Genomic DNA, 23,582 nt, shown 5'->3' with positions numbered 1-23,582 from the left:
AAGCAATTTAGACTAGGCCTAGGAAACGAGTGCAAAATTATCCTTCGTCCCCACCTTAAGTGATTAGCATCTTTGGCCTCCATCCTAAATGATCCCTCTTTCTAAATAAATAAATAAATAAATAGCCTTTCTTCCTTTGGTGCACCATTTAAATATCCACTAGTCCATGGTGTCACTTGTGGTTTTCCTAAGTGGAGAGCATTTTTGACCTATTAGACTCCTATCATTTACAGTTAATATCCTTCTTTGTATACTAAAAAAAACCTCAACACCCTATTGTGCTTCCAGTGAATACACTGTCAGACCTTACACTTACTTTAATGGTCAGCTGTGGGTACTGCTCTTATACTCTTTTGTATCAAACATAATATTCTGAATATATGTGACACTAAGATGATGAAAGCCTCTGCTGATATTTATCAGTCATTTTTCTTTTGTTTCATTTGTCAGTCTAAAATCCTACTTAGAGTAGTCCCCATCTAATAATGTCTACTATTTGTTATTAAGAAACCACGAGTTAGGCCTGGAGATGATGGCTCATGCCTTTAATCCCAGCACTCAGGAGGCAGAGGCATGCAGCTCTCTGTGAGTTTCAGCCTAACCTTGTATACAGAGCATGTTCCAGAACAGCCAGTGCATTTATACAGAAAAACCCTAACTCGAAAAGAAAAGAAAAAAAACGTAGTCATGAGGTACAAAGAAGGCAGAAGAAAGCCAAGTGCCTTGGGACCACCTCCAATCCGCTCAGACTGTAGCCAACACCAGGCCTGGTACTCTACCTCTGAATGGCTCTTCATTTCATTCGCGTACAGGTCAAGATCTCCCATTTTCAAGGCCACTGCTGCCTTGGTCAAGGTCACTAAGACTGGTGAAGATTCATGTGTATCCAGCTTCTTTAAATAATGCAAGGCAGCTGAAGGATCAATATTCTTCATAGAGGGACTACAGAGGACATGAGGCAGTTGCTTTGGCTCAGCCACATGAAATATCTGAGCCACTTTTGTTGCTACTTCCTTTGACAAGTATGAGCAAAGAATAAAAGGTTAGCCAATGGGAAACAGTATAAAAAGAAAAAAAGGAATATATATATATATATATATATATATATATATATACACACACAAAGTCAATAGATAAACAATATAAGTTATGATTTAGAAACAGTGTTCGTGAGACAATTTGGGAAACTAGAAATGAAGGACATGATCTGTCTGCAGAGATGCAATAAGAAAAAAATCAAGGAAAAATATATAGCAATTTGTGACCAACTTTTCTAACTTCAGTCACATTGGAGAAAATGTTATTATATTCAAAAGTCTACAATTTAAAAACTACAACTTAGTTCAAAAATATGCTCTAATGTAATTCAAAAGAAATATTACTCCCCTTGAAATCTCTAAGTATATGGTATTTCAATATCCAACTCTGCTTACAACACAGAAAGGATTAAAAATAATCTATAATAATGTTTTGGACACTTAAAAAATAGGTCAAATAGAGTTAAAAAAAAGAAAACAAAGGAAGGCAGCAACTTGATTCTATCTTTCACTTCAGATATGGATGTCACTATGGTTGGGCAGGTCCCTCAATTACAACAGATAACACCTCCATGCTAAATACTAAGGAAATAGGAGAAGGCGACCTCTAAACTTTTGTCCAAGTTATAATTCTTAAAATCATTAAAGGAGAAAAGAACACTTTGATTTTTTTTGTTTTAGTGGGGAAAAAAAGAAAAAAGTATTTGGAACTTAAGTTCTAAATACTATTTACTAAAAGAAATTATTAAATTAAAAAGTTAAAAACAAGTTGTAATAGTATAGGAAACTATACTCACTGCATTTAATTCTTCACCCAGGTTTTCATAAAGTGAATGGTTAATATAGAATATTAATCCTCTCTCATATTTCTGTGATTCATTGTCTTCCGTCCAGTCCACACGGGCCAAAACTTCAGCCAGAGACAATCCAGACATCTTATAGTATGGCAAGGCGAGGTGGGATTGCTCAGTGTCAAGCCTAAAGAGAGAAATTTTAAAAGGCTTCAAATGTGAATTTGAAGTCAGCTACTTAACACAGTTAGTAAGAACACAGGTGATGCTTTCCAAAGAATGAGACGCATGGTGCTTTTCCACTGCCACTGGCAACCATATTTGATTTTATAAAGTCACTCTAATTTGCAGTTTCTTTTTTCCTGAACACAACTAAGGTGGAAAAGCAGTCATTCATCAAGTGAATTTTCATTTTAATTTTTGGTTTTTCAAGACAGGGTATCCCTGTATATCTCTGGCTCTCTTGTAATCTTGTAACTCACTTTGTAGACCAGGTGGACCACAGTGTCAGAGATCTACCTGCCCCTGTCTCCTGAGTGCTGGGATTAAAGATGTACACCACAACCCCAACTGGCATGAATTGTAATATTTAATATGCCTCTAAAATAATGGCATTTATGGCTCAGATAGCCTATTTCAGTCATTTATAATCATTTGCCCAAATTAAGTACGCCTGTAAAACAATTGTTTACAAAAACTTTTATATACATGGTTCTCAGAAATAAAAACCTCTATTGACCTTAGTAGTCCTTTGTGATATCAAGAGAGCACAGATTACTGATATTAAAATATCAGACTTAAGTAGGATCAAAACCCAGTGCCATTGTCCTTGGCTTCTCAGTCAGCACTCATTGTCCGCCACGTTCAGAGAGTCCGGTTTGATCACATGCTCCATCAGTCCCAGTTCAGCTGGCCTTGGTGAGCTCCCTTTAGATCAGCCCCAATGTCTCAGTGAATGGGCGCACCCCTTGCGGTCCTGACTTCCTTGCTCATGTTCTCCCTCCTTCTGCTCCTCATTTGGACCTTGTACTGGCTTTGTAGGAGCCTAGTTTGTTTGGATGCTCACCTTCCTAGACCTGGATGGAGTGGGGAGGACCTTGGACTTCCCACAGGGCAGGGAACCCTGACTGCTCTTTGGACTGGAGAGAGAGGGGGAGGAGAAGTGGGGGGAGGAAGAGGAAAATGGGAGGAGGTGGAAATTTTTAATAATAATAATAAAAGAAAAAGAAAAAATATCAGACTGCTTCAGTGACACGCCTCTGATGTGGGAGTGACTTCTTTCTATCTGTTGCTTTCATTGGTTAATTAATAAAGAAAACTGCTTAGCCTGTTAGGGCAGAATTTAGATAGGCAGAGTAGACCGAACAGAATGCTGGGAAGAAGGGAGGTGAGCCAGATGCGATGGAGCCAGTCGCCAGGTCAGACATGCTGAATCTTTCCCAGTAAACCATCACCTCGTGGTACTACACAGATTATTGGAAATGGATTAATCAAGATGTGAGAGTTAGCCAGTAAGAGGCTAGAGATAATAAGCCAGGCAGTGTTTAAAAGAATACAATTTATGTGTTTTTATTTCGGGGCATAAGCTAGCCAGGCAGCCAGGAGATGGGCGGGAATGCAGCCCGCTGCTCTCTCTACATGCCTCCCTCAAGCTAACAGACAAGAAACAAGTACCAAAGCTATCTCAGGTCTTTTCCCTGTTCATGTGCACCTCAAATCCTGAAAATAAATATAATATAAAATAAAGTAAATAAATAAAGCCACCCTTCAAATTCAAAAGTTTGGTAATGGGTTTACTATTTATTTCTCTAACAAACTATGACACTTTCAAGACATTGATTGGGCAGATCATATTCACTTTGTATCTCTATACCACAGCACCTGACACTCAACATGCATTTAAGAAATGACTGTAAAATAAATAAAAAAAGTGAGCCAACTGCCAGAAATAAAAATCCTGGTAAGTACATATAAAATTCTATAACAAGGCTTAAAAGGCCTCACAGACCTGCTGTAACAGTCTCCAAGGTGCCCACAGCTTTCCTTAAAAGCTTCTAAGAGCTCTGCTTTCTCTGCAGGCTCCAGTTGACTGCTCTCCATCAGGGCAGCTCTCACTAGCAGATGAGCCTCACTGAGCAAGTGGATACAGCTCTGGGTTTTCGCAGTCTTGTAGGTGTTACTGTAGTCTACCTGAAACAAGGCGAAAAATAGCTAGTGTTGCTGGAGAAAGATCACCAATTCCTCACCCTGTCCCCACTCTTAAGAAGTTCATTATATTTTGCTAATAAAATTAACATATAGGTATATAAACACAAAAAGTAATTAAATATGTGGTTGCATATTATCTTAGTTTGTTTTTTATTGCTGTGATAAAGCACCACCATCCAAGGCAACTTGGGGAGGAAAGGGTTTATTTATTTGGTTTACCCATCACACAGTTCATCACTAATGAAGGCCAATGAAGAAACCTGGAGGCAGAAACTGAAATGTAGACCAGCAAGAACACTGCTTAGGCTTGGTCAGCCTGTTTTCTTGTCCTTCTCCTCCTCTTATTTTTTAGACTTATTTAATTTTATGTGAATGAATGTTTGAATGTTTTGCATGCATGTATGTCTATGTACTCCATGAATGCCTGTAGGTCAAAAGAGATGCCATATCAGACCCCCTGGAGCTGGAGTTTTGGATAGTTCAAAGACATCATGTGGATGCTGAGAAGTGAACTTGCATTCCCTAACATAGCAACAAGTGCTTTTAACCACTGATCCATCACTGCAGCCCTCAGTACCCTCCGTCTGCTTTTTTTTTAATTAATTTATTTATTGACGATTTCTGTCTCTTCCCCGCCACTGCCTCCCATTTCCCTCCCACTCCTCCAAACAAGTCCCCCTCCCTCGTCAGCCCAAAGATTAAACAGGGTCCCTGCCCTGTGGGAAGTCCAAGGACCACCCACCTCTATCCAGGTCTAGTAAGGTGAGCATCCAAACTGCCTAGGCTCCCACAAAGCCAGTTCGTGCAATAGGATCAAAAACCCATTGCCATTGTTCTTTTTTTTTTTTTTTTTGAGGATAATTTGTGCTTTATTAAGTTTTTGCTTAATTTCATTTTTTTTTTAATTTACTTAGTTATTTATTAGAGATTTCTGTCTCTTCCCCGCCACCGCCTCCCCTTCCCCCCCCCCCCCCCCTCAAGTCTCCCTCCCCCCTCAGCCCCCAGAGCAATCAGGGTTCTCTGCCCTGTGGGAAGTCCAAGGACCACCCACCTCCATCCAGGTCTAGTAAGGTGAGCATCCAAACTGCCTAGGCTCCCACAAAGCCAATACGTGCAGTAGGATCAAAAACCCATTGCCATTGTTCTTGAGTTCTCAGTAGTCCTCATTGTCCACTATGTTCAGCGAGGCCAGTTTTAACCCAGGCTTTTTCAGACCCAGGCCAGCTGGCCTTGGTGAGTTCCCAATAGAACATCCCCATTCTCTCAGTGTGTGGGTGCACCCCTCGCGGTCCTGAGTTCCTTGCTTGTGCTCTCTCTCCTTCTGCTCCTGATTTAGACCTTGAGATTTCTGTCTGGTGCTCCAATGTGGGTCTCTGTCTCTGTCTCCTTACCCCTGGACACAGCAATACCACTCTTGGGAATATATCCAAAAGAGGCCCTACCAAACAACAAAAGTATATGCTCAACTATGTTCATAGCAGCATTGTTTGTAATAACCAGAACCTGGAAACAACCTAGATGCCCTTCAATGGAAGAATGGATAAAGAAAGTATGGAATATATACATATTAGAGTACTACTCAGCGGTAAAAAACAATGATTTCATGAATTTTGCATGCAAATGGATGGAAATATAAAACACTATCCTGAGTGAGGAAAGCCAGACCCAAAAAGAGGAACATGGGATGTTCTCACTCATATTTGGTTTCTAGCCATAAATAAAGGACATTGAGCCTATAATTAGTGATCCTAGAGAAGCTAAATAAGAAGGTGAACCCAAAGAAAAACATATAGGCATCCTCCTGAATATTAACCTCTGTCTGTTTTTTATACTATCATGGGCTACCTGCTCAAGTATGGCACTGCCCCAGGGAACATGGCCCTCCCATATAAATCACAATCAAGAAAATACCCTACAAATTTGCCTACAGGCCCATCTGATGGAGGAATTTTCTCTAATGTGACTCGTCTTTCCAGATAGCTCTAGTTTGTGTCAAGTTGGCAAAAATACCTAATCTGGCCCTTTAATAGGGCCTTAGCAAATCTATAGGCCAGTTTAATACAAATATGATGAGAAACAATACTTTGTTAGTAGCTTAAAGCACGAAGAAATTCCAAATGATATAATAATATTGGTAGTGTAGTTATCGATAATTTGTTCCTAATTTGATAAGGTTTTGAACATATTTGAAATAATTAACTTTTTCTTGAAAGGTCCATGACTTAACTTTTTCAAACTAAGGACAAAGTTCCCCTGTTGAGATGTCCTTGTAACTAACAATGACATCTATTTCCATATTCACAGTGGGCATACAAAAACCATCACTGGCTAACCTTCTTTATCGACATCATCAGACTTTAGGAGTCACTTTTAGATGAGATCCAGTACTTTCCACGACAACGCTGATAAGCATCAGAAACAAGTCAGTCAATCCTTAACTATATTACCAAAACTGATACCACCAGTGAGGCAACAATGGTCATTACCTGCTTCCATAATTTCATATACTAGGAAAATACATTGAAAACTTACCCATCCCCTGTGACCTCAGCGGCTTCCTGAAACACAGACAGATACTGCACAGAGCAGACCAAAAGGCAAGCTGCTCCACCACTCACTGAGAGGATCCTGTAATCCCACTTTGCCCCAAAGCCACCAATCCCCCGCAACCTCAGCGGCTCCCTGAGACACAGACAGTGACTGAATAAAGCAGACCAAGAGGTGAGTGACCAGTCTCCCATCTGGACAGCCCAGACTCCTGGGCAAAAGCCGGAGCCCCTCCCACGCCTATCTCACCTCCACTAGCCAGTCAGCAGGAAAGCTTTCTGCAGGCAGGCTGCTCTACCATCCCACCATCAGACCCTGTAATCTACAAGCCCCACTCTGCCGCCAAACCCATCCATCCCCCAGGACCTCAGCAGCTCCCTGAGACACAGACAGCTACTGCACCAATGGCTCCAAGAGAGGATCTCTGAGAAACAGACACCAACTGCAACTATAGGATCAAAAGGAAAAGTTACTGCCTGCACCAATTGAGGGACGGGTAAAGAAGGTGTGGTACATATACACTTTAGAGTTCTACTCAGCGGTAAAAAAACAATGACATCTTGAATTTTGCATGCAAATGGATGAAAATAAATAGAAAACACTTTAGTGAGTGAAATAACCCAGACCTAAAGAGATGAATATTGTATGTACATTAGTGGATTCTAGCCATAAACAAAAGATATTGAGTTTATAGTTCATGATCCTAGATAACCTAAATAAAAAGAAGGTGAACCTAAAGAAAAACATATACTTATCCTCCTGGATATTGGAAGTAGACAAGATTGCCGGGCAAAAGTTGAGAGCATGGAGGTGAGCGTAGAGTCGGGGGAAGGGGAGATGGGGAGAGAGAAGGGAGAAGGGGAGGATGGGGAGAGCTTGGGGGAATGGGATGGTTGAGATGGAGGAAGAGTGGATATGGGAGCAGGGAAGAAGATATCTTAATTAAGGGAGCCATTTTAGGGTTGGCAAGAGACTTGGCTCTAGAGGGGTTCCCAGGTGTCCAAGGGGATGTCCCCAGCTAGGTCCTTGAGCAGCAGAGAAGAGGGTGCCTGAACTGGTCTTCTCCCATAGCCACACTGATGAATATCTTGCATATCTCCATAGAACCTTCATCTGGCTATGGATGGAGATAGAGACAGAGACCCACATTGGAGCACTGGAATTAGCTCCCAAGGTCCAAATGAAGAGCAGAAGGAGAGAGAACATGAGCAAGGAAGTCAAGACCTCGAGGGGTGTGCCCACCCACTGAGACGGTGGAACTGATCTAATGGGAGTTCACCAAGGCCAGCTGGACTGAGACTGAATGAGCATGTGATCAGACTAGACTCTCTGAATGTGGCTGACAATGAGGGCTGACTGAGAAGCCAATGATAATGGCACTAGGTTTTGATTCTACTGCATGTACTGGCTTTTTGGGAGCCTAGTCTGTTTGGATACACACCTTCCTAGACCTGGATGTGGTGGGGAGGGCCTTGGACTTCCCACAGGGAAGGGAACCCTGACATCTCTTGGGTCTGGAGAGGGAGGGGGTAGGGGGAGGGAGGAGGGGAAGAGGTGGAAATTTTTAATAAATAAATAAATTTTAAAAATAAAAAAAGAAAACAAAAAAAAAGAGAGATGGGTAGACGAGATGCAAGAATACATTCAACCATTAAAAGAGCAATATGGCCTCCACCAGAGCCTAGTGTTCCTACAAAAGAAAAACTTGAACATCCCAATGCAGAGGAAGCAGAAGAAAACAATCTTAAAAATCACTTTATGAAGATGTTAGAGACCCTTAAAGAGAAAATGAAAAATGCCCTTAAAGAAATCGAAAAATAGACATAAAAAAAATTGGAAGAAATCAATAAATCTGTCAAAGAAAGCCAAGAAAAAAGCAATCAAACAGGTTAAAGAAACAGTTCAAGACTTGAATATTGAAATAGAGGCAACCAAGAAAACACAAACCAAGAGAATCCTGGAAATGGAAAATCTGAGTAAACGAACATGAACTACAGATGCAAGCATAACCAATAGAATGCAAGAGATGGAAGAAAGATTTCAACCAATAAAGATATGACAGAGAAAATAGATTCATCTGTCAAAGAAAATAATGAAGCCAACAAAGTCATACCATATAACATCCAGAACACCATCTAGGACACCATGAAAAGACCAAACCTAAGAATAGTAGGGATAGAAGAAGAAGAAGTCCAGCTCAAAGGCACAGAAAATATATTCAACAAAGTCATAGAAAAAACAGTTTCCCAACCTAAAGAAGGAAATGCTTATGAAGATACAAGAAGCTTACAGAAAACCAATAATCAAAACACAAAATATACAGAATAAAAAAAGACTATAAAGAGCTGCAAAGGAAAAAGACCATGTAACATAAAAAGGCAGACCCATCGAAATAACATCCAATTTCTCAATGATGACTCTGAAAGCAAGGTCCTGGACAGACATTATGCAGACACTAAGAGACCATGGATGCCAAGCCAGACTAGTGTTCTCAACAAAACTTTCAATCATCGTAGATGGAGAAAACAAGATATTCCATGACAAAAACAAATTTAAACAATACCTATCCACAAACCCAGCCCTACAAAAAAGCACTAGAAGGAAAACACCAACCCAAGGAAGTTAGCTGTACCATAAAACTCCAACCCAGGGAAGTTAGTTATACAAACAAAAATATATAATAACAACATATATATTAATATATTATATATAACATATAATAAAACATATATAACAACAAATAATCCCACACTAGCAAATCCTAAAGCACATTACCACCAAAAAAGAATCACAGGCATTAACAATCATAGGTCATTAATATACCTTAATATCAACGGACTCAACTTATAAAAAGACACAGGCAAACAGAATGGATAGCAAAACAGGATCCATCCTTCTGCTGCATACAAGAAACACACCTCAACTTCAAAAACAGACATTTCCTCAGAGCAAAGGGTTGGGAAAAGATTTTCCAATCAAATGGACCTAAGAATAAAGCTGTTGTAGCTATCCCAATATCTAACAAAAAGGACTTCAAACTAAAAGTAATCCAGAAAAATGAAGAAAGACACTTTATATTCATCACAGAAAAATCAATGAAGTCTCAATTCTGAACATCTATTCCCCAAAGACAAGGGCACCTACACATGCAAGAGAAACATTACTAAAGCTTAAATCGCACATTAAGCTGCACTCACTAATATTGGGAAACGTCAACACCCCACTCTTACAAATGAACAGGTATGCAAGACAGAAATTAACAGAGAAATAAGGGAACTAAGAGATGTTATGACTCAAATGGGCTTAACAGACATCTACTGAACTCAATCACAAAAGAATATTCCTTTTTCTCAACACCTCATGGAATCTTCTGTAAAACTGACCACATTCTTGACAACAAAGCAAACCTCAACAGAAACAAACAAACAAAAATGGAATAACCTCCTGTATCTTATCATGTCACCATGGCTTAAACTTAAAATTCATCAAGAATGCCAATTCCTGAAAGCTTACCAACTTATGGAAACTGAATAATGCTCAACTGAATCACTCCTGGGTCAAAGGAAAAATAAAGGCATTAAAGACTTCCAAGATTTCATCAAAAATGAAGGCACATCATACCCAAACTTCTAAGACACTGTGGAAGCAGTGCCAACAGAAAAGTTCAGAGCACTAACAGCCTACATAAAGAAGTTGGAGAAACCCCGACCCTAGCAAATTAACAGAACACCAGAAAGTTCTAGAACAAAAAGAAGTAAACTCATCCATAAGGAGAAGATATGAGGAAATAATCAAATTGAAGGCTGAAATTAATAAAATAGAAACAAAGAAACAATGAGACAAAGAGTTGGTTCTCTGAGAAAATCAGCATGATAGACAAACCCTTATCCAAACTAACCAAAAGACAGAGAGAGAATATCCAAATTAACAAAATCAGAAACAAAAAGAGGGATATAAAAACAGGCATTAAGAAAATCCAGAGAATCATCAGAAACATCAAAAACCTGTACTCCACAAATTGGAAAATGTAAAAGAAATGTATATTTTTCTAGATAGGTTTCACATACCATAATTAGATCAAGACAAGATAAACAATTTTAAAAGACTTATAACCCCTAAGGGAATAGAAACAGTCATTAAAAGTCTCCTAATCAAAAAATAAATAAATAAATAAAGCCAGGACCAGATGGCTTCAGTGCAGAATTCTCCCAGAATTTCAAAGAATAGCTAAATCCAATACTCCTTGAATTGTTCCACAAAACAGAAACAGAGGGAACAAAACTCTTTTTATAAGGTTACAGTTACCCTTATACCCAAACCACACAAAGATGCAAAAAAAGAAAGAAAACTACAGACCAAACTCTTTCATGAATATTGATGCAAAAACACTCAATAAAATACTGGCAATGGCAAACTAAATCCAAGAACACATCACAAAAAATCATTTGCCATGACCAGTTAGGCTTCATCCCAGAGATGCAGGGTTGGTTCAACATATGGAAATCTGTCAGTTTAATCCACCATACAACCAAACTGAAAGAAAAAATATATGATCATCCCATTAGATGCTAAAAAAAAAAAAGCCTGCAACACAAACCAACACCCCTTAGGATAAAAGTCTTGGAGATATCAGGAATACAAGGGACATATCTAAACATCATTAAAAGCAATTTACAGCAAGCCAACAGCTAATATCAAATTAAGCAGAGAGAAACTCAAAGTGATTTCACTAAAATCAGGAACAAAACAAGGCTGTTTACTTTCTCCATATCTATTCTATATAGTACTTGAAGTTCTAATTAGACCAATAAGACAACAAAAGGAGTCCAAGGGGATACAATTTGGAATGAAAGAAGGCAAACTACCAACTATTGCCATTCACAGATAATACAATAGTATACATTAGTGACCCCAAAAACTCTACTTGGGAACTCCTAAAGTTGATAAACACCTCTAGTAATATGTTGGGATACAAGAGTCACTTAAAAAAAAAAAAAGGTAGACTGTAGCTGGGTGGTGGTGGTGCACACCTTTAGTCCCAGCACTCGGGAGGCAGAGGCAGGCAGATCTCTGTGAGTTCCAGGCCAACCTGGTCTAGAGTTCCAGGACAGGCACCAAAGCTACAGAGAAACCTTGTCTCAAAAAAAAAAAAAAAAAAAAAAAAAAAAAAGAGTAGACCTCTTACATACAAAGGACAAACAGGCAGAGACAGAAATCAGAGAACCATCACCCTTCACAATAGCCACATATATAAAATATCCTGGTATAACTCCAACCAAACAAGTGAAAGACCTGTATGACAAGAACTTTAAGTACCTAAAGAAAGAAATTGAAGAAGATACCAAAAAATGGAAAGATTTCTCATGCTCTTAGATAGGAAGGATCAACATAATAAAAATGGCAATCTTACAAATAGCAATCTATAGATTCAATGCAATCATCATCAAAATTTCAGCACAATTCTTCATAGACCTACAAAGAACAATACTCAGCTTCATATGTAAAAACAAAAAAAGCAGTCAGGTGGTGACTGTGCTAAAAGCTCATGCCTTTAATCCCAGCACTCACACTCGGGAGGCAGAGACAGGCAGATCTCTGTGATTTCGAGGTCAGCCTGGACTACAAGAGCTAGTTCCAGAACAGGCTCCAAAGCTATAGAGAAACCCTGTCTTGAAAAACCAAAAACCAAACAAATAAAAAGCCAGAATAGCTAAAACAATCCTGCACAATAAATGAACTTCTGGGGTCATCACCATCCCTGACTTCAGGCTCTACTATAGAACTGTAGTAACAAAAACAGCTTGGTATTGCCATAAAACAGACACGTCTACCAATGGAATTGAAGACTCTGAAATTAGTCCACACACCTTGAACACCTGATTTTTGATAAAGAAGCCAAATTGGTACAATGGAAAAAAGAAAGGATCTTTAACAAGTTATAACTATTATAACTGGATGTCAACATGTAGAAGATTGCAAATAGATCATATCTATCACCATGCACAAAACTCAAGTCCAAGTGGACCAAGAACCCAATACAAATCCAGTTACATTGAACCTGACAGAAGAGGAAGTGGGAATTCAATGCATTGACACAGAAGACCACTTCCTAAATATGACACCAGTAGCACAGACACTGAAAGGGACAATCAATAAATGGGACCTCCTAAAACTAAAAAGCTTCTGTAAGGTAAACGACATGGCAAATAAGACAAAACAACAGCCTACAGAATGGTAAAAGATCTTTACCAATCCACATATGACAGAAGGCTGATCTCCAAAACTCAAGCCTACCATAAGGACACTTCCTCAACAATGTTCATGGCAACATTATTCGTAATAGCTAGAAATTGGAAATAACCTAGATGCCCCTCAACTGAAGAAAGAATAAAAAAAAAAGTGCTACATTTACCGCATGAAGTATTATTCAGTTGTAAAAAACAATGACATCATATAATTTGTAGGCAAAAGGATGGAACTTGAAAAAAAACATCCTGAGTGAGATTCAGAAAGACAAACACGGTATGTACTCACTCATAAGTGGATATTAGATATAAAGCAAAGAATAACCAGGCTACAATTCACAATTCCAGAGAAGCTAGGTAACAATGAGGACCCTAAGATTGATATCTCTGGGGTGGGGAATTAGATGAGATTTCCTGTATAAACTGGGGGCAAAAGCTGTCAATAAAGGTGGGGGAAGCAGCATGTGAAATGAGGGAACAGGATGGTTGAGTGGATGGAGAGCAATGAAAGAGAGCTCTTGATAGAGAGAGCCACTATGGTGTTAGGGAAAAAGCTGGTGCTAGGGAAATTCCCAAGAATCCACAAAGATGACATCAGCCAAGACTCCTGGCAATAGTGGAGTGGGTGATAAAACTGATCTTTCCTTGCAATCCGATCTGTAAATACTCCATCTATCATGATAGAGCCTCCATCAGATAGCTTGATGGAAACAGATGCAGAGATCCACAAGCAAGCACCAGGCCGAGTTCTGTGAATCCAGTCGAAGAGAGAGAAAAGGGAATATATGAGCAAGGGAGGTCAAGATCATAAACGATGGGGAAATCTACAGAGACAGCTGAACCAAGCTTGTGGAAACTCATGAACTCCAATCACCAGCTGTGAAGCCTCCATAGGACAGAAGTAGGTCCTCCATGAGACAGTAGTGGAGTTTGGACTATCTAGGGGTCCCTGGCAGTAGGACCAGGATCTATCCCTGGTGCATGGCCTACTGCCTATGGCGGAATGCCATGCTCAGCTTTAACTCGGGGGTGGGAGATGGTCTTGGTCCTGCCCCAACCTAATATGCCAGACTTTGCTGACTCCCTATGGGAGTCCTTACCCTTTGGGAGGAGTGGATGGAAGGTGGTCTGTGGGAGAGGTGATAGGGGGGCGGGGGGAGGGGTGAGAGGGAGAATTGTGGTTGGAATGTAAAATGAAACTTAAAAAAATTTAAAAAAACAAGATTATCATGCAGTTTTTTTTAGCAGAGAATGTATAAACAGAATCTAATCATGAAAAAATGCAACAAAATTATGAACATTTTCAAAATAGATAAAAGAAAAAGTAAATATGAAATTTGTATTTCCCTAAGATGTTAATGTTACAAAATAAAAGGAGAAATTACATAAATATTCTAGATTAATAAAAGCTAAGGGGATATGGTAATTAAGCATATTACCTAATCCTAGAATGGATTGGTGGGAAAGCTATTAAGCCATGGCTGAGTCAACTGACTAAACTAGGTGGGATATGAATCATGAACTAGACAGACACTGTATAAAAATTAAATTTACTGAAGCATATGGCTTACTGTGTTAATACAAGAGAGTACCTTATTATTTAAAGTCAAAAGCTGTGATATATGCAACTACTTTTCAATGGACCAAGAAAAATAACTGTTAGGAAAGTATAGGAGTACACCATGAGGGCAAATCAGGAGGAATACTGACTACAGCGAGTCTGTGTGACAGCTGTAAGTTTTTCTTTGTATTTTTACCATTCTTACAATTTATCTAAGTTTGGCATTATTTAAATGAAATGTAGTTTAATTGCCAAAGATGACTAGGGAGTTGTGAATCTTGAAACAAGACAGGAATGCCACTATAGGTCCCTTACCAGACTGCTGGTTTAGACAACCTATTACACTTCAAAGAAAGAGTTTGATAGAAATAATTTTTTCAACTCCATTTCCTGGTTTTCTTTGTTAGTGCTTTAGTTTGGCTTCTCTTGCTATGATAAAATACTGGCCAAAAATAACTTGGATGGAGGAAAGAGTTTATTTGGCTTAAAGCTTACAGTTTACATTGAGGGAAACAGGAAACAGAAACTGGAGCAGAAGCCTTGGGGGACATCAGTTCTGTGTTTGCTCCTATGGATTGCTCAGTCTGCTTGCCTTTATCACTCAGGACCACCTGACAAGGAAATGGCATTAACAGTGGGCTAGGCCCTCTCAACTCAATGATTAATTAAGACAATACCCCACAGACCTGCCTACACAGAAATCAGATGGAGGAAGCAATGAAGATTTACCCTTTCCAGATTATTTATACATTTGTGGCAAAATAACCAGCACATAGAACTTAGAGTCAGTGGCTTACATTAGCTCAGTAGACCTCTTTAAGACGAGTATGAGTAAGGGGCCTCAGAAATGCTCGAAGCTGTGAAAACATGCTTGGCTGTCCCAATAGAGCCTGGAAGCTGTCTTGATGCAGCAAACTGAATGTATAATTAACCAGATCCATTTATTTTCCTCTCTTGAGATTTCCTTAGTGAAATACAAGGGCAGAGGTTGGGCAGTAACAAGAGCCATACCTGTCTAGAACCAATCTCTTACATTCAATTTTACTCTAAATTTCTATGAAAAAGAATCAGATGTCTAAAAAGGTACCATTTCTTTGTATAGCTGAAGTGGTGCAATAGTATTCACAATATACAGGTTCCATCCGGCCTCAGCTATGGGGGAAATTCTTCTCCTAACACTGGCATCTTTTCTAGAATAGAAAAGGATCAGACTTAGGAGACAAGTTATTAATAAATGATAGTTTTCTCCTGTAAATATTGGGTACTATAAAATAATACAAATACATCACTTTCATTTAATTTTCCCTGGTATTTAGCTATATATATATATAGTCAGTTTTCATAGTCACATCACTCCACATTTACACATTACACAGTAGTAGCATTTACTACTGCCATATACAGGCAAGCCAACTTGTTTCCAATTCTCCAAGACTAAGCCCCCCTACTTGAGGGGCATGCAGACCCAACAGCTTTGACAATCCTCATGGCCGATCCCTCTTCATTGTGGTTTCCATGAGTCTAACATGTCAGGGACCACAAAATCTTAACAGAAACAACATGTAAAGCATTCACATCACTGGGAAATGTTGAAATACATAAGTCTGAGTTGGCTTAAAGTGTCTTCTCTTACTTTTCTGTGTTTTTCTTTAATATAAAATGGATTATTCTTTAATATAAAAATATAATAAGCTCTTTTATAACATAAAAATGACCTTTGAATAAAAATTTAAGTACTGAAATGCCAAAGAAGAAAAGCAGGGAGAATTTTTGTGGCCAGGATTAACATTAGGCGTTCTATCTATCCCCATAATTATACAAAGAAGGCTAATCTTTTATATTCTTATCCACAGTACAGGTGACAGATACTGAAACTATTTTATAATTCATTTCTTATAAAAGTTCAAAGTTAAATTATAAACAATATTTTAGAGATCATTGTATCTTTATTTTCTCTGGGAAAGCCACCAAATTGATCATTCTGAGTTTTAATTTAAAAAAATAAAACTAAGACACATACACATTACATCAGTTACACTTCATTCCAGAAACTGGCAGAAATGTGCCAGGATAGCAGAATACTTACAGAAGTCTCTTGGGTGATTCTCTTTTCTCTGAAATGGCTTCAGGGTCTGCCTTGGTCAGAAGTATGATGTGGTTTTTAAAATGGCAGATGGCTTTCAGTCCTATGAAAAGCTGTATCCTTAGGGCACACACATCCATACTGACAGGTGGGCAAGCCTAATGAAGGGAAAACATCAAATTTAACCAAGGAATGAAGGTATGTGAACTTCATCTTCAAAAATCCAGGCTTGGGATGTAGCTCAGTTAGCAGAGTACATGAAGCCCTGGGTCCACTCACCAGCATGGTATAATACCAGGGATAGTGACTCATATCTCATTCAAGAGATGGACACAGGATGATCAAAACTTCAAGGTTATAGTCAGCTACAAAGTGAATTAAGAGGCTAACCTGAGATACATGGGACCTTGTCTTTAAAAACAAACCTACAAAGTCAGTCTGTTCATTTGATTAAAAAATTCTCCACCCAGTTCCTGTTCTTTAGAATACCAACCTATGCATATCAGCCACCACCTATTTTATAGATCTTTTCTGAATTGATGACTATAAATACAGAAAGAAGGTCTCACAGCTGGGGAAGCTACTGGAGAATAGTCCCTGAAGACCCAGTTGGAAGAGTAGCTCTGAAATTGTTACCTGTCCCTCAGTAAAATCTCTACTAAATGGCATCTTAGGGCTTAATCAGATGCTATAAAAGACCACACTGTAGCACATAAAGCATATAAAATGTTTTCTTTGCTTGTATGTTTTGCTGATCCTCACTGTAAACCCCTTGGTTATAAACAAAGTCTCGGGCATCTAATAGCCTGAGGCATGTGTTAAGTAAATTGGGAGGAGCCAGGATAGTGTTCCACCTCAAGACATTAAATGGAAGAAAACAGATAAGATACAGTAGGCCATGAATAGAGTAGAAGAAGCAGAATCTCCGAGGAAAGGGAGTGAAGACTGTATATACTTTTCTTCAGTCGGGGCTGTCTCAGATTCACAGCTCCCAAAATGTTCAGATAGCAGTGGGTGAAATGATTGCACGCTTAATCAGTGGCATCCAGAGTTTCAGAACTGGTGAGGCCATGGGGAAAGGGAGCCAGAAAGTGTGAACACCACTCCCTTCCCTCTCACACCTCCTTCAATGCTGTGCACATTAGAGAAAAGGCACATAAAATCTATGAATCTAGTTTTCCCAGCATCTGAAAACAAATTTGAAGTCAAGTCAGCAACAGAAAATTATGGCATTAGTCAGGCAGGTGAAAAATGAACCCACTCTAGGACATTATCATTATCCAGATACCTGCTGATAGCACTGTGGTAACCACACCTCAGGCTCACTGCGCAGGATCAAACAGCAAGCTGCTATCTAATATAGCCATCATTAGCAAAAAGCACTACCCTCCCACCAACAAAAGCGGCACTGAAGGCAGACATAAAGTAACCTGAAAAAACAGGGAAGAATAATTTAGGGCAGTTTGCAGAAAGCACAATAGGTACGAACATGCATTCAGTTAGTTTATACCTTAGAAGTGAAACAGCACAGGTAATGTTACGCAAATAGTGACTACATTGCTGAGAAAAAAAATTCAAGGTCACATGATCATCAAAAACTTGCCTATATTCAGTTGTAATTCAAGCTTTTTTGATGTTAAAGATATTCTCACTAAAACAAAAATGAAATTATTGGTCTAGCATATCAAGAAACTTTTGAGTATAAGAAATTGTTAAAGGCTTAGAAAATAAAAAATATTGTATTATGATGATAGTAAAAGAAACCACTTTCATGCATTACATTCAATTGCAGTGTTGACTGCACTGTTTTAATAGTTCTATACAACTGTTAACAAACGTGTCCAAGAAAAACAAGACTGGGTGGTGGTGGTGAATGCCTTTAATCCCAACACTAGGGAGGCAGAGGCAGGTAGATTTCTGTGAGTTCGAGGCCAGCCTGGTCTACACTGAGATTCCATCTTAGTTAGTTAGTTAGTTGCAAGACAGCTAGGACTGTTACACAGAGAAACCCTGTCTCAAAAAAAAAAAAAAAAAAAAAAAAAAAAAGTAAAACTGTACAACCAGGAATGGTAGCTGACACCTGTAATCTCATCAGCACTTGGAAAACATACACACACAGGAGGACTGATTCATGTTACAGGCCTGTCTAGAATACATAGTGAATTCCAGGTGAAATACAATGGAAAAAAGAAAGTATCTTCAACAAATGGTGCTGGGCTAACAGGATGTTGGAATGGAGAAGAATGCAAATAGATCCATACAAAACTCAAGTCTAAGTGGATCAAAGACCTCAACATAAATCCAGTTACACTGATCCTGACAGACGAGAAAGTGGTGAATAGCCTTGAAGGCATTGTCATTGGAGACACTTTCCTAAGCAGAACACCAATAGAGCAGGCACTAAGATAAACAGTAAATAAATGGGACCTCCTGAAACTGAAAAGTTTCTATAAGGCAAATGACAAGGTAAAAAGGACAAAAATGGCAGCCTATAGAATGGGAAATGATTCTCACTGACTCTACATCTGAAGGGTAACATCCAAAATGTGTAAGGAACTCAAGAAACTAGATATCAACCAAATGAAATAATTCAATTAAAAATAGGGTATAGATCTAAACAAAATTTTCTACAGAGGAATGGCTGAGAAATACTTATTGAAATGTTCACCATCCTTAGCCATCAGGAAATGCATATCAAAATTACACTGAGATTCCATCTTAACATTTGTCAAATTGGCTAAGATCAAAACCACAAATGATAGATCATAATGGCAAGGATGTGGAGAAAGGGGAACACTTCTCTTAACAGTAGGAGTGAAAATTTGTACAGTCACTTTGGAAATCAATATGGCAGTTTCACAAAAAATTGGGAATTGGTCTACCTCAAGATCCAGCTATATCACTCCTGGGCATATACTAAAAAGATTCCATTCTATCACAAGGACATTTGCTCAACTATGTTCACAGCAGTTTTATACATAATACCCAGAAACTGGAAACAACCTCAACTGAAAAATAGATTTAAAAAATGTACATTTACATAATAAGAGTATTATTTAGTGTTAAAAGCAATTGGTGTGGGAGGTCCTTCTGTCTATTATGTGTGTTGCTCTTATTGGTTAATGAATAAAGAAAACTGCCTTGGCCTGTTGATAGGGCAGAACGTAGGAAAACTGGACTGAATGCTGGGAGAAGGAAGGCAGAGAGGCAGACACCATGGATCTGCCACTGGAGAAAGATGTGCTGAAACTTTGCTGGTAGGCCATGATCTCATGGTGATATACAGATTTATGAAGAAGGGTTAATTTAATAGGGAAGAGTTAGCCAATAAGAAGCTAAATGATGGGCCAAGCAGTGATTTAATTAATACAGTTTCTGTGTGATTATTTCTGGCCTAAGCTAGCAGGGCAGCTGGGATCCAAACAAGTGGGCCTCATATAACAAACAATGACATCATGAAATTTTCAGGCAAATGACTGGAACTAGAAAAAAATCATTCTGATTGAGGTAACCCAGATCCAGAAAGACAAACATGGTATATACTCACTTTTAAGTGGATATTAGCTATAAAGTGAAAGATAATCATGCTACAATCCACAGATCCAGAAAGGCTAAGTAACAAGGAGGGCTCAAGGTGGGACACAAGGATCGCTCTGGGAAAGGAAAAGAGAATACATTTCATGGATGACCTGGAGAGGGAAGGTGAGAGGGAGGAACTGGAAGGAGGGGAAACTGGTGTTGACATATATGAAAGAAGAATTAAAAAGTTTTTTTTTTAAAAAAAAAGACTAAAAATAAAACAAGAAAAATAATAATATATCATAGTTATAAACTTCCCTCTGAAACAATGATTCTTGGCCTTTCTAATGCTGTGACCCTTTAATAAAGTTTCTCATGGTAACTCCAAACCATAAAATTATTTTGTTGCTACTTCATACCTGTAATTTTGCTGCTGTTATGAACCATAATGTAAATATTTTTGGAGATAGAAGTCACAACCCATAGGCTGGAAAACACTGCTCTAAAGGTACACTGTATCTATTACTTGATGTAGAAGGTCCTTCTGTCTATGTGCTGATTTTATTGATTAATGAATAAAGAAAATTGGCATAACCTATAGCATGGGAGGAGAAAGGCAGAGTTAGGAGAAATCATGGAGTAGCCACCAGAGATAGACATACTGAAACATTGCTGGTAGGCCACAACCTCATGGTGACGCACAGATTAATAGAGATGGGTTAAATTAAGATGTAGGGATTAGCCAATAAGAAGCTATAGCTAGTGGGCCAAGCAGTGATTTAAATAATATGGTTTCTGTGTGGTTATTTTGGGTCTAAGCTCATTAGGCATCCAGAAACCAACAAGCGGCTCTTTCCCTCCTCCTACAATTACTCATAACACTTTAAAACACACTGAAACAATCTTAAAAACTGTCAAATCACACATCAGAAATGCTTACTAGTTTTTATTCAGAACTTCTAATTTAATAAAAGTATTAATTAGGGTTATTATTACTATAATGAAACATCACGACCAAAAGCAAGATGGTGAGGAAAGGGTTTATTTGGGTTCCCTCCTCTCAGATGACTCTAGCCTATGTCAAGGTGACATTAAGTTAGCTAGCACAAACAATAAAGCCTTTGCAAGCATTCATGTCAACAGAAGTCAGCTCTAACCTTCAATGTAGTATCCATATGCAGGTCCTCCTCATGGGCCACTGCTGCGCTGCAACGCACCGTGAAACACTGAAGGCTGTGGCTATGGAAGAAGAGAGATGGAACTAAGCAAAGAGGTGACCAAGAACCAATATACCCACCATGATGAGAAGGACTTCACCAACAAATAGCAATTGCAGAGGGTAGAGATGATACTACTGTCACATGATAGTATTTTGATCTGGTTCTTAGAAAGGACAGTGTCGCTGAATCCCTGAGGCATGATCGTAGACTACCTCATTCCCATGGAAAACAATCTCAAGCACCGACTGCCATGTCCACCCACAGTCTTACTCATTAAGAGCCAGGCTAGCCAGGTTGGAATCAAGATCCTCACTTAAAAAACAGTAAAATGCCTCTAACAGCAGCTCACAGAATAAACAGGTGATTATTAGAACAGAATTTAGAATTGGCTTCCTGACTGCTGACTACTCTAACATCTCATAATAAAACTCAACCTCTTTTATGCCATGTGACCAGCTACACCAACATATCAAAGGTAAAATGAAAATGAAAGCCACAGGATTCTTCAGAAATGCCTGTTCACTATCTTGCTTTGAAAACTAGAAAGGTTTATATTGGCTGAGGCCTCTAGAGAGTATAACCAACTAGAAAGCAGGTCTCTGACTCCTCTGTCTCCTTCTACAACCCCAGAGTCATTCTGCAGGGTAAAGACACATAAGGACACTTTGAGAGCACATAAACACCTGGAAGTCATCTGTTGAAGTGATCTAAACCAATAGCAATATTGATTAAAAAGCTGTTGCCTCAGAAATTACACCATATCCATCTTGGAAGCAAACTAGAAACTTGGAGAAACAAACATTAGTTCTTTAAAACTAGGAGAAAAGGACAGGTGTGCCACTTACCTATAAACAGTCCCTTAATACCCTTTCCTGAATCACTCCCACAACTTATTGATAGACGATGAACTCATTCTCCATAGTGGCAGCTGTCAGTGTTCCAGAAGCAAAAGAAAAAGCCATCCTTAGCTTGACTTTCAAAACCTGACCCTAGCTCTCTGGCATGACTCCCACCATGTGTTTATTCTTAGCTTCCTCATAGTCAAAGGCTATCAGTACACACAAACGTGAAGAGTGGGATGATTAGCACTCCTGAAACACTACTGTCCCCAGTCTACAGGACCTGGGAGAATGGGGCCTAAAAACGAGGTACACCAAAGTCTCATGCAATTGCCATCTCTATTTAGAGCATCAATCGTTATTCTGAGGGTTACGCAAGGTCATATTAGTTCAAGCTGTAAACATTTTGAATAAGAATAGCAAGATAATGGGTAATCTGAAGTAAACCCATTCCTATTTACTACACCTGGGAGGGGCATGAAAGAACATTCCAAGAACAAACCCATGCTTAGAAGGAACTGAGATCACAAGACTCTTGTCTTGTATTCTTGAATTTTTCTTACAAGCACTCAGGATTCTTCATTCTTAGACCCTATTTAATACACTTTTACTGTTAGCATTTTTCCTTATACCAGAAAACAGTAAGGGAAGGGAGAACCCTGGATAAAGGTGGGCATCAGAATCCCAAAGTGGTTTCTGTAGTGTTTAAAACATACTCTTAGTAGCCTCTGGAAATTCTGACTTTTCTAACATCATTTAAGGCAGAGATGGGCAGGCACCATGCAAGAATTCCTCCAACAATCTGAAAAGCAACATGACATCACCAGAATCCAGCAGCATACAACAGGAAGACTTGAACACCCTAATCAAGAAGAAGTAGAAGAAATAGATTTAAACATAAAATTATGAAAGTGTTAGAGACCATTAAACAGGATGTGAAAAACTTCTTTAAAGAATGGATGCGAAAGCAGGATCGAAAATTCTGCTGCTTACAAGAAACACATCTCAACCACAAAGACAGTAATCTACTCAGAGTAAAGGGTTGGGAAAAGGTTTTTCAATCAAATGGACCTAATAAACAACCTGGTATGACTATACTAATATCTATCAAAATTGACTTCAAACTAAAATCAATCAGAAGAGATGGAGAAGGACACTTTATATTAATAACAAGAACAATTCATCAGGATGAAGTCTCAATCCTGAATATCTTTGCCTGTAATATAAAAGCACCCAAATATGTAAAAAAACATTACTAGAACTCAAGGCCCACATCAAACTCCACACACTAATAATAGGAGACTTCAATACTCCTCTCTCACCAATGGATCAGTTAATCAGACAGAAACCTAACAGAGAAATAAGAACTAACAGAAATAATGAATCTAATGGATTTAACAGACATCTATAGAACATTCCAGCCAAATAGGAAAGAATATACTTTCTTCTCAGCATCTCATGGAACCTTCTCGAAAATTGGTCACATATGCAGTAACAAAGCAAACTTCCACAGATACAAAAAAAAATTTAGT

The 23,582-nt window shown here is 38.7% G+C and overlaps 1 protein-coding gene across 4 annotated transcripts in view; it reads right to left on the bottom strand.

Moving 5' to 3' along the window:
* The window catches only part of Hps3 (HPS3 biogenesis of lysosomal organelles complex 2 subunit 1), a 63,373-nt gene that overhangs the window by 16,155 nt on the left and 23,636 nt on the right, over positions 1-23,582 (bottom strand). For all 4 annotated transcript variants that reach the window (XM_050125729.1, XM_050125728.1, XM_050125731.1 and 1 more), the window contains 6 exons: positions 21,149-21,230; positions 16,476-16,630; positions 15,477-15,579; positions 3,837-4,018; positions 1,835-2,015; positions 780-1,013 (listed from right to left, as the gene is read on the bottom strand). In XM_050125729.1, coding sequence (XP_049981686.1) covers positions 780-1,013; positions 1,835-2,015; positions 3,837-4,018; positions 15,477-15,579; positions 16,476-16,630; positions 21,149-21,230 — 937 coding nt within the window. The remainder of the gene's footprint in view (positions 1-779; positions 1,014-1,834; positions 2,016-3,836; positions 4,019-15,476; positions 15,580-16,475; positions 16,631-21,148; positions 21,231-23,582) is intronic.

This window comes from Alexandromys fortis, unplaced genomic scaffold (genome assembly GCF_014885135.2).
Source record: "Alexandromys fortis isolate MF-2015 unplaced genomic scaffold, M_Fortis_MF-2015_v1.1 scaffold_184, whole genome shotgun sequence".
NCBI lineage: Eukaryota > Metazoa > Chordata > Mammalia > Rodentia > Cricetidae > Alexandromys > Alexandromys fortis.
This window is presented reverse-complemented; position numbering and strand designations above follow the sequence as displayed.